Consider the following 12,518-nt stretch of genomic DNA (forward strand, 5'->3'; position numbering starts at 1 on the left):
AATTTGGGTTCCACTACAATAGCAGTGGTGACCGCCTCATACTCCCTAACAGAAGCATCTACATTTACTCTCATTTTGTTCCCCTTGTAATCTCATCTTGATAACAAATATCAATGGCTGGTGAAGGTGAAACGGTAGTCGTGGACCCGTTTAGGGAAATCTGGAATGGCTTTTTGATGGGCAGATCCAAGAAACCAGCTACCCATCTTCTCATTTTCAGTTAGCTTTTAGGGTTCTAGCTCCTTCCCCTGTTTTATTTACTCGTTTTCTGTTTTTGTTTTCATACATCACCTTCCCTTCTTCATTCCATGGACCTACGATTGGAGCCCCAAATTTGAAGCGCTGAAAGTCGCGATTACTCTCATCCCCTTCTTCGTTCCATTTCTCATTCCATGGATTGTGGTGAGAAATGGAAGAACATGTCTCTGAGTTCCACCGGCGGTAGGAATCTGTCAATGAACTCATTATAGTGAGAATAAGGTAAACTGATAACAAGGGAGTGTCCATCGAGGAACCAGCGTGTAAGGACTGGTGGGTGCGAGATCTGATTCTGCTTGCACATCTCGGCCCATGAATTGAAGAAATTCCAAAAGGAATTCCCATCACCGACGACATGATTGAAGGAGCATGCGATGAAGATTCCATCCACTAACTCTATCACTTGCACGGCCAGTAATGGCAAGGTGTGGCCAGCGTGGTTTACGGCTTTTACTCGCAGAAAAAATGATCGAAGGATGGGGGAGAACGTGAATTGGTGAGAGGATGTCTGCCATGGTCGCATCTGCAACAGCGTGGACGAATTCCACTTCTGGATTGTTCTTACAATCCAAAGAAGTTGAGTATGAAGATGGGTTTTCTTATTTAGGTGTGACGAGGTGGCCGGTCAGGGGGAAGAAATAGACGAGGGTACGGGGAAGGGAATCCTTAAGCTGGTCAATGATGGTAGTAATGGAAGGAGGGTTTTAGGTTTTGGAAAGAGAAGATCCTTCTGGATGTAGTGTGTTTTGAGCAAAGAGAGCTCCCATGTGTTCAGGTGGAAAGGCTGTTTTGATTCTTCTGAAACGTACTCTGGTTTTATGGAGCATATTGAGATGTGCCAAACCGACGGATGACTCGCCATTACTGAGTGTATGAGTCGATATAAATTCACTCTCTTCACCTGATACAGGTGATTAGTCATAAACGGCTCAAGGCTTAATTCATATGGGAAGGGTAAGATATAAAATTATATGTTTGAATGATGATGTCATCACTTAATAGTACTATTTAACTGAAAGAGTATAATTGAAAGAATCTTCAAATTACAGGAGAAGTTATTGTTATATATAAAAGTGCGTGGGAAAACATGATATTAAGCCAAAGGTCAGAGGAGGGGAATGTAATTTCCTCAATATTTTTGATGGATATGTATATTCTTCATGATATTGATACGATAAGGCATGACTTGCAATCTCCTATGGGTGAGCTATTGGCAATTATTAATTTTTTTCTTTCTTGAGACTTCTTTTTTTTTTTTTTCTGAACTTTCTTGAGACATTGATTGCATAATATGTTAGAAGTTAAAATCATACTTCATGAAATCGATGGCTTTGTCCAGAAAAATGGAGTGAAGTGTTCTCTCTAAGGGTGTCAATCGGTCATGAACCAAGTATTCGGTCTGATTCCGGTTTCGATTTCAATGATTGTTTGTGTGATCCAGATCCAAAACCAGAACCAGAACCAGACCAAGTCCCATCTCGGTTCTAAAAATTGGTACTTGTACCCAACCTATCCGGTTCCAGTCCGGTTTTGATTCTTATTCAGAAACAAGTAATAAATAATGACAAAGGCCCCTAGCTCAACGGCCCATTAAGATTTGTCTCAAACGCCTAATTATCTGCAATGTGACAGATTAGATGAGTCCCAATATTATATCTATAGATAAACAACAATAATTCTCAAGTTCCATTTTAAGAAAAAGCACATATACATCAGAAAGAAAAGAAAACTTATACAAAAAACTGCAACACTATTGGAGATTGAAAATCAAACAAGTGCAACGTTGTAGGAGGTGGAAAACCGACCTACTGTAATGTTGTTGAGAAGAAACGACCAAATGGCAGTCGAAAAATGGTGAGAAAAGGAAGAAGGGACACTTTTAGCCACTAAAACTTTGTCTAAGACAAAGAGTCGTTGTAATGCTAATTGTGAGAAGAGGAAGAACATAATACTTTAAACTTACAGAGTTATGGTTAAGTAGATCATTTAACTCTCGATTCATGAGTCCTAAGTCCAAAAAAAAAAAAAAAAAATGGTTTTATAGTTGGAATATAATTGTGACTCTGTAAGACGATTTATCATTTAGGTGATTAATTATATCAGGTTTCCATATAAGTTATGTCAAGTTTTTAGTTAAAGAGGAAAAAGTAACATTAAGTTATTCGGTCCAGTTTTGGTTAAATCTTCCGGTTCTTAGCATAAATCCAGATCCGGATCGAATCGAAATATAAATACTTATTTCAGATCCATGATTTAACCATATTATAATGAGTTGAATTTGGTTCAAGGTATTCGGTCTAGAATTGAATTTGGTTTTCGATTTCGATTCCGATTTGACACCCTTAGTTCTCTCCACCAAGCTAATGGATGATTTTAAATTCTTTATTGAAGAAAGTTCCTTCCGAGTTACGACACTATACAAGGAAGCTTTCATATGGGAATTTTTCAGTGTTTTTTCTGTTCTATTCTAACCATGTGAGTCCCATGCGAATTAATTCAGGAGCTGTCATTGATGTAAAATGAGGAATCTTTTCTTCTTTTTATTTTATTTTTAATCATTTTACATCCCAACAAATGGAGAGTTGACATTAGTTGACATTTAAAATTCGAATCACCAATAGGCTCTATCTAAAAAATAATCATATAACGTGACATCTCAAGGATGAAAGTCTTTGATATCAATTATCAAAAGGTTATTTGGTTGATCCCCATTGTCCTAACTTAGTTGGTGGCCCTATTATGATTTACCAGGTCAAAGAATCCATAAACTTGATTACAATAATTAGAATTAAATATTTAAATTAACTTGAAAATTTAATAAGCATGCATTATATTTATATAATCTATTGTATAACTTGGAAAACAATACAAAATCACCTAAAGTTACAATTTCAATCCAAATCTTTCTATTCGGATCAATCTTTAAAAACGTCATATGATCAGAGCTGATACATAAGGGTTACGCCCACGCTCCCTCTCTTGAAATCAAAGAGGAACTTGCAACATATCCCCTTAAAAAATTTACGAAAGACCTTTTCAGAACAAACCAAATTCTTGTTTGTTTCATCTAATGTGGTCCATGAATCAACTCTGGCTTTACAGAAAAGCAATCTAGGGAAAACGATTGCCATGACCATATAATTATTAAGGTAATAGAATGCTATTGTAAATGTAGGTACACACCAATATGCACAGCCAATGGGTTGGCCTACATACAAGCAGCATCTTTTACATTTAATTTCAGTTGTCTCTCAATTAAAGGCTATCCCTGTTGTTTACACGTTTCCAATGAGTTGGATAGGGTTCTTTTCTCTTTGGAAAAAACTGAGGAAATCACCTTACAACAATATAACCCAACAAATAAGACTGAACAATCAAAGATGGAAGAAAATGCTAAAAAACTCTTAACTTGATCAACGGAATTTGTATCAAGAGCCAGATTCCACCCACATCAAATGCAATCTAATTCATGTTTTGTAATTGTGATGGAATGTGAGGCAAAACTCTAGTACATTTCTAGAAGGGAGAGAGACACTTCAACCTTAGAATAAAAAGTCTTATGATAACAATTATCAAAAGGTTTCAATGAAGGAAAAAAAAACAATTATCAAAAGGTTAGTTGCAAGGTTTTAAAACTCGGTATCGGTCACAGTTAAAATTGATACGATACGGATCAGTATTGATAAGGATCGATTAAGGATCGGAAATCGTACAATTTTCCTGGATCGGTCATGGCATCGGCTGGGATAGGTAATAAAAAATATATATATAAAAAAAAAAAAAGAAGGAATTAAAAATGGCGTCTTAGATTTCGTTTCGGCTTCCTTTGATTCTAGTATTTCCATTTCTGTTTCTTCAAATCAACCCTTCACATTCCCTCACCTGTTCATCCCAGAAGTTTTCAGGAAACAGAGTTTATGATCAATGAAATGATCTTCCCGAATTGAGTTCTTTCCTTCACTGGACCTATGATTCCTCAAATTCCTCGCTGAAGATAGCGGTCGTGACTGCTCCTGCGAAAACCGGTGGATGGGTTGCATGGGCAATCAATCCTAAAGCACCGGCGATGCTCGGATCTCAGGCGTTTATACTTACGAGGCTGCCGGGAAGATGATGGTGAAGACATTCGATGTGAGTTCTTACAAGATCCCGCCTGCTTTTGAGGTGTCAGATATGGAAGCAGAGAACGCTGATGGGACATTTACAATTTTCCCACCATTGCTTTATCGGATCAAAATCCTCTGTTTTTCCCATCCATGTTTTTCCTTGTTTTGTTACCTGCAGAACGCGACATGTGGATAATAAGGAGACCAACGATCAAGATTGGGTGAGGATTATTACATCCGGTCCGTTGGTCTTAAAGTTGTCCACGTGTCGCGTTCTGCAGGTAGCAAAACAAGGAAAAACAGGGATGAGAAAAACAGAGGATTATTTTCCTGCTTGGCCCCCCTAAAATGACGACGATTAACCAGTTTTGGCAGGTCGGTAGCGCCGTGGCGGATGGGATTCCGGCCTGCCACGCCATGCAAAAGGAGAATTTAAACTCCAAAGGGACCCTTGGTTTGACGATGAAAGCACAGAACAGCTCTTCTACCTCCTCAAGAGAAGAGATCGAGTCAGAGTCTCAGAGATCATCGAGACCTCCATTAATTTGAATAGGTCTCTCTAAAACCTAAATCTTCTTCCGATCGATCCTGGAATTAAATTGAATTTCTCTTTGATCGATCGATCGAGATTCAATCTATTAGGTAGTTTTGCTTCGAAGAAATTCTAATAATTTTCAATTTTTAATCTAATTGATTTCCTGAACTCCTTACAAGTGAACATTCATGGCCAGAAGTTGTTGTTCTAGCCTTTCGATCACGATTCCGGTGATCGGATTTCGTGATGGTGGTCTGTTTAATCCACAATTTATTCGTCTTGGAGTTTCTTAGCAGTGAACTTATTGAATGGCAGTCTCGATTCAATTTTGAATCTTTATTCTTTGATTTGTGATTGTTGGATCAGTAACCTAATGATTTCAATTTTCTCATATTTTGCTGGGATTTTGTTTCTTTTTGCTTGAATCCGGATCATCTCTGTTATAAATTTCCTGGGAAAATGAAAAAGAACAATCTTGTGATTTATTAAAAATAAAAAAAGTTAAAAAAAATATTTTTTAACGCATCGGGTCTGATCGGTATCCGATACCCAGGATGATACCGAAACCTGTCTCAAGGTCTGTCAGATATTAAGATCGGTCTCAGCCGATATCAATCCAATATGATGAATCCGATACCTGATTCCATGGTTAGTTGGTTAAAAAAAGAAAAAAAAAACACTTCGACCTTAGAATCAAAAGATTAATGATAACAATTATCAAAAGTTTAGTCGGTTGATAAGACCTTTTCAAGCGGCTAGGATGTCCAACACGTATGCGATGATTGGGAGGATTTCAGACATCGGAGTGGCAATCCAAATTAGAGGGTTTGGGGGTAAGTAGTTGAGTATTTGCAAATCAATGATATAACTATGCTAACATGAGATGGAAATTTCATATTTCTAATGCTTAAAATTAATAAAATAAATGACATGAAATATTTTGGTGTTCTATTATTTACTTTGTCAAACGATTACATACTTCGACTAGTGGATCGAAATTTCTTGTGCTTGTTTGTCACGATAAAATTTTCATTCTCAACCGGTCTTTATGTGGGTGAATAAATAAATGGGAAAGGGTCCTATGAAACCAAGGCGACATTGTGCCTTCTCACATCTTCATTGTTCGGGTTGAAATCGTCTGCAATTCCAATCTCATACAATTTCGTGTAATACCACCTTCAGGCGGTGACACGTGTATTGATACCAATACAATGGCCCAGATTTGGTACAACTAATAAAACATTAAATTAGTGAAAAGACATTTAAATCAGATCTGGGCCATTGTATTGGTATCAATACACGTGTCACCGCCTGAAGGTGGTATTGCACGGAATTGTACGAGATCGAAATTGCAGACGATTTTTTTCCTCATTGTTCACATAGGCGGCATTGTACCTCCTTACATCTTCATTGTTTACATCTACATTGTTCATTCATTTCTTCAAGGAAACAGAGAATACAATAAAAAATAGGATATGAGGAGGTGCAATAAGTATTAGGTTCATCGAGCCTTTTCCCTAAACAAATATAGGGAAATGGTTCCTTGAAAGGAAGGGTGGCTCTTATGCCAATACGGAGGCCAATAGGAGTATGCACAAAAGCTTCAACATTGATGAGATTTTTGCTTTTCATGTGGTGGGGGGTTGTATTTTGTGCCCTTATATTTGGGTGTAAGGATTATATAGTCTTGTATCTGTAACTACAGCTTCATTTTGTTCCTATCGTGTCATTTTTATTTATTTCCATGGTTGAACAGAACTTATCTAAAAGTTGAAATTGAATTTTCAACTACTTCATAAAGCTTAATATTTCTACATGAAAAGATGGGATGAACAGAAATTTTGGAAATTAATAAATGAACATGTGGACAAAATATCCACCAAATTTAGACTCATCCATCCATGGTGTCTAAGTGGAAGTTCTTTGAATCCTCAAGGAAACTTCCTTAGCATAATAAAGAATAAAGTTTTGCCCATATAAAAATCTGTCATATATAGTAATTAAAACAACCAAATATTGATTATTAGTCGTAAATAAATACTAAGGAGGGGGATCACCAGATAGGCAGCTTGGGAAGATATCCCTTGTGGGATCCATTGTAGGCATTCTTTGGTAGGACCCGGATCATCTCCAACGACTGATGCTCCAACGAAAGTCTAACGATCCAGATCCAAGGGTTGGGATGGCTTGGTCACGCATCCCAACACTTGGAGATGTGTGCCCAAACAATCCCAACCCTTGGACGGATCGTTGGATGCTCGTTAGTGTTGGGGACAATCTTTTCCTCTTTTGGCAGGGAGAAATTTAGGAAGAGAATGCAAGAAAAAAAAAAAAAATAATCAAGGATTAAAGTATCGGTATCGGTCGTCATATCGGTCGACCAAAATTAAGATACGTATCGAAGAATATCGTATCGTATCGGAGATACGCTAAGATACGCTAAAGATACATACATAAATGGATATAAAACACATTTTTAAACACTTTTGCATTAAAAATTTATTAAAAAAAGTTATTGATAACATGTACTATGCATAAACACTAAATTGAGGGTATCGCACTAAGAATTCAAGGTTTGTAATTGTCCCATAAATGTAAAATCCTTGTTCAAAACCTTGATTTCCACTTTAGTTAGAGAGAAATATGACTGGCAGCAACTTTGGAACAAAAACACCTCAAAAAATCGTGTTTTTTGAAAAAATACCCATATTGGCCATTATATGACCGTAGCGCACTGTATCGATACATACCGATACTCACCGATATGTACTGATCGATACATACCGATATTCACTGATATGTACTGATACTCATCGATATGTATCAATCGATACATACAAATACTCACCGATACGTACTGATACATACCAAAACGTATATTTCATCTTGATTTTATATTTTTCATAGAGTATCAGTACGTATCGATAGTGTATTGGTGCATATCGATATGTATCATAGGATATATATCGATACGAAAGGATTTTTAAAATTTCATGTATCGTATCGGTGTGTATCGTATCGATCGACTAAATTTAAGATACGTATCGGAGGGTATCGTATCGGTGTCGGAGATACTTTAAACCATGACAATAATAATAATAATGAAAAAGGCTTTCTAAACCTTAGGCCTTACACGCCTTCTCGAATTCTCTCCATAATAATAATAATAATAAAAGATGTAAAGATGACTGACTGAGATTTCCTTTCAATCACTTGAAACGAATCAAATGCAACTTCATCAGGTTTTGATTTGGTTTTAGTTTTGGTTTTTTATCATTTATCTTATCAGTTTAATTTATTATTGGTTTGATATTTAGGGTATATTAGTTTTGGTCTAATATTTTAAGTACGATTTGATTTCTTATCGATGAATGCATTTTGTTTTGCTTTTGGTCTCTCAAAATCTCAACCCAAAAGATATTCAAATAAACTCAGAATGGTTTTGATTCGATTTGATTTCAATCGGTTTCATTGGTTGTAACTAGGTTTTGACACCCATACCCGGCGCAATTTAAAAAAAAAAGGGTAACAATTTACATCACATAATTTTCTCTCTTCTCTCTCTTCCATTATTAGGGTTAGAGGGAATAATAGATATGAAATTGCAATTGATGCGTTGCACGTGTATCGTGGCATTCATCTGTTTTGACCAAAGGTTACATTAGGCCGTATCAAACCAACCAATTAACACGTCTAGTGATGGGAAGGAGGGAGGGGGGTAAGTGGATAAGGATTTAAAAAATCGGTGGATTGATTGGGACCACTGTTCCGATTTCCCCTGTTTCAAATCAAAATATTCCTTCCAAAAATCTCTTGAATCATTGGATTTTAAGATCAAAAGATCGATTCTAAAATTATTGACATCGATCCCAAAGGTTTCCAAGACAAATAACAATTATGAAAAGGTCAGTTGGTTGAAAGAATTTACAAAAACTTCAACCTTGGAACCTAAAGACTTGGGATAATAGTTATTAAAAGTTTAGTCGGTTGATTAGACCTTCTCCAACTGCTAAGATACCCAATACGTATTCAATGATTGAGAGGATTTGGGGTAGGTGCCTATCCATTGGGTTGTATGCTTACATTCTTTCAATTGTTAAATGCCGCGTTAGATAAGTCAACAGCTGGAGAAATCTGAATCCATGCTTATCTGTTTTTTCAAATTCAAAATTTCTTTCCTTGACAATTAAACATAGCCTGAAAGAAGAAGAAACAAGTCAAACAACCATGAATTTCTCTGGCAAATGGTGGATTATACAAAAGGAAGAAACATCCATAGGAAAGGAGAAAGATTATATTGTTAAAAAATAATAATAATAATAAAAAAAAAAAATGAACAAGAGAAGAAAAGGGAAATCAATTCATACCACTCCATCCTAGAAAGGAGGAAGAAGCGGCCACGAAATAAAAAATAAAATAAAAAATGAACAAGAGAAGAAAAGGGCGATCAACTCATACCACTCCATCCTAGAAAGGACGAAGAAGCTGCCACGAAATGCTGTTGTGGAATCCCCTTGATATATTTAGAATCATGGATGCCACGTGTTAGACGTGTGCACCTATAAATATAGGTCAGCTGTGAGGCAAAGGATTCAAATTCTTTTCCATATTTTTCCATAACTTCTTCTTCTCTCATGACAGCCGAACTTCAGTTGCTCAGATTACTTATTTTGGCATCGATGAGTTCCCTTGAGTTCATGTCCTAATCTCAGTTGCTCTGATCATTGATTTTGGCATCGAAGAGTCTCCCAGAGTCCATGTCCTAACTTCAGTTGCTCAGATCAATCCCTCAGTGTCCACGTCCCGTGATTTCTTCTTATTCTCTTGTTCTCCTGTACGAAGGTCTATGGGATCGAGAGTATCTGTGATCTGACTACAACCCCATTAACCAAACCTAAGCATTAAGTGACAGAAACTCCAATTACATCTCCACGATAAAGACTGAAACTCCATTACATCTCGATAATCTTCTTTGAAACACCTACTGGAACTTCATGGAGGAAGTTATTAATTTGCATCTTAAACATGCACAGGAGACCTGCGAGTTGTACGATGTGTTTCTTAGTTTCAGGGGTGAAGATACTCGCAATAACATCGCTGGTTTAGTTTACAGAGATCTGAAAAGAGAAGGAATCAAGGTATATATGGATAGCCCAAGCCTGGAGGGTGGAGAAGAGATCAAACCGGCGCTCGATGAAGCCATCCGACGATCCAAAATCTCGATCCCTATCTTCTCTGAAGGCTATGCGGAGAGCAAATGGTGTCTCAGGGAACTCGAAGAGATTGTTAAATGCCATAGATCCAACGGTCAAAAAATTCTTCCCATTTTCTACGGTGTTGAACCAACGGATGTTAGCCATCAGACCAGCAGAAGATATGCTAGAGCGTTTCATAGATACAGCGAGAAAAATGAGGTCCAGACCATTCAAAATTGGAAGCAATCATTGAATTTCGTGGGAGGAATTGCGGGATATGACCTTAAGCAAGTAAATGGGTAATTCTAAATCCCTGAAACTTCTTTAATTTGAACTGTCAAAATATATATATATATATATATATATATTTTTTTTTTTTTGCCCTTTCGTTAAATATTTTCTTTTCCTTTGGAAGGAGATTTACCCGTTGCCTGTTTATCATGCATGGTTTTTTACTGGCCAAACTAATAGGTAGCATGGAGAAAAATGGTCTATTTAATTAAATTCTCGTAAGTGCATTGGTGTTTGGTTTGCATCAATTTCCTTGTCTTCCAAGAAGTGTAGCTGTGGCTAGGGGTGTCAACCGGTCGGGTTGATTTGGTTTCGATCAGACTTAATCAGGCTTGAAGACTTTCGTGTCTGCCTATTTAACTAATCAGGCTTAGTTATTGAGAGCATGGTACACTTTATATTCGGTCGGTCGACCTCGGGCTATAATCGGGTTACCTTAATCAGGCTTTAGTCGGGCCTTAATGGGGCTACGGACATGTTTAATGTTAAACGGATTTTAACTGGTTTTTAAACAAGCCCTCTTTAAAATGTGCCTTATATTCCGGCCCACTCATGCAAACCCAAAAAGGACAATAAATCAATAAATGATACCAAATATAACCATTATTTAAAATGTGAACATGGCATTACTTTTTAGTTTTTAATCTTTAATTTGGAGGGGGGTAAAATAGGTATTCTACAATCATTAAATGGTTGAGCCAGGCTAGTCTCGGTCGGGCGCCCGACGGTCCAAGTAGCAAAATCGAGATCAACCGTTTATAAACGGGCCGGGCTCAAGACCGACCGTTTATAAACGGGCCAGACTCAAGCCCGACACGTTTGATAAATGGTCTAGGCCGGGCCGGTCTATAAACGATCGATTCCGATCGGTTTAGTAGGGTCAGGTCACGAATTGACACCCCTAGTTGTGGCCCCTCGGTGGATCTGTACTTGACCCCTATGTAGGTCCACTATGTAATATTAGCCCTTAAACTTGAAAAAAAAAATATATATATATATAGATAATTTTTTATTTTTCATTTATGAAAAACTTGTGGGAAAAAGAAGCGCACCCTCATATAATATGATGTGGATTGTCGGGTCTACATTGATACCCTCTTTGCTGTGTTACGACTTCTAACCGCATATGGGTCTCATGTGAATGATATTATTCTGTATACTATCATGCCTGATTCGTATACGGATTACTCAACTCATTGGCATTATGGGAAATCCTTTCTTAAAACTTATATTGTTGGTATTTTGCATTAGATTTTAATCTCTTCATGTCTCATTAATATTTTTTTTCTTTTGATTTTGAAATAATTGCAGGAATGAATCAGAATTAGTTCAATTAATTGTTGATTGGGTTTTGAAGGAGTTGAGAACGAATCGCTTGGGTGATGCTAAAAATCCTATTCTTTTGGGTGATGATATAAATCCTATTGGCTTGGGTGATGCTAAAAATCCTATAATCTTGTGAGGGCAAGATTGTAGACCCGAGGCAGGTCCATCTAACCTTTTTTTTTTTTGTTGAAGTAACAAATTAATATTGCAGAGGAGAGGCAATCAGGTTTTTGTAAGAGATTAGAATTTTGCAAAAACAATGTAGGTGCAATCCATATCGACACTACGTTTCTTTCAGTTTGAAAGCAAGCAACTTGAAAATTGCATTACGAGCTCAGGCAGTTGCTACAATGAAAGACACATCAGTTGGAGTTTTTGAGATAAAACAATAATTGTTCAGGACAAGGGTGTAAATACACAAATGGGGAGAAAACAATTGTAAATTTAGGAATAACAAGATGAAGTGTAAATCTGCTCTACCAATTTCCATGCTAACATATGTTATTATAGTATTACCTCTCTTTCATTCTCTTGTTTTTCTCTTGTTCAGTTTCCTTTTGGCATTGAGTGGAACTAGAGTCATAAAGCAAATGATAGGTGGTCCAGCTGGTGCCTGCCTATCAAGATTATTATGGTTAAAGCAAGATGATTCTACATTTATACCCATTTTACAATAGGGGAATAGGTGTGAAATGAATTAAAAATAAAATTTCACTAAATTTCATGGTTTCAAAAGTTGGATCAGTTAAAAATTGGCAAATGACTTTAATACATCAAACCCCTTCCCCCCTTCCCCCTTAACCCACC

At 36.9% G+C, this 12,518-nt stretch overlaps 1 protein-coding gene and 2 pseudogenes across 1 annotated transcript; 2 read left to right on the forward strand and 1 right to left on the reverse strand.

Moving 5' to 3' along the window:
• Positions 1 to 305: 305 nt before the first annotated feature.
• LOC122065733 lies at positions 306 to 1,120 on the reverse strand (annotated as a pseudogene).
• Positions 1,121 to 4,054: 2,934 nt separating this feature from the next.
• On the forward strand, positions 4,055 to 5,094 carry LOC122065732 (annotated as a pseudogene).
• Positions 5,095 to 9,513: 4,419 nt separating this feature from the next.
• LOC122065730 (disease resistance protein L6-like) lies at positions 9,514 to 12,194 on the forward strand. The gene is made up of 2 exons (XM_042629572.1): positions 9,514 to 10,393; positions 11,697 to 12,194. The coding sequence occupies exons 1-2, from the start codon at positions 9,894 to 9,896 to the stop codon at positions 11,845 to 11,847; spliced, it is 651 nt and encodes a 216-aa protein (XP_042485506.1). The 5' UTR covers positions 9,514 to 9,893; the 3' UTR covers positions 11,848 to 12,194.
• The last annotated feature ends 324 nt before the right edge of the window (positions 12,195 to 12,518 follow it).

This window comes from Macadamia integrifolia, unplaced genomic scaffold, assembly GCF_013358625.1.
Source record: "Macadamia integrifolia cultivar HAES 741 unplaced genomic scaffold, SCU_Mint_v3 scaffold2107, whole genome shotgun sequence".
NCBI lineage: Eukaryota > Viridiplantae > Streptophyta > Magnoliopsida > Proteales > Proteaceae > Macadamia > Macadamia integrifolia.

What these genes read in the sequence shown, in the direction of transcription:
- LOC122065730 (XM_042629572.1), top strand. Translation starts at nt 9,894, where the DNA reads ATGGAGGAAGTTATTAATTTGCATCTTAAACATGCACAGGAGACCTGC. An exon ending in GACCTTAAGCAAGTAAATGG is followed by an intron (nt 10,394 to 11,696) that starts GTAATTCTAAAT and finishes AAATAATTGCAG; the next exon opens with GAATGAATCAGAATTAGTTC.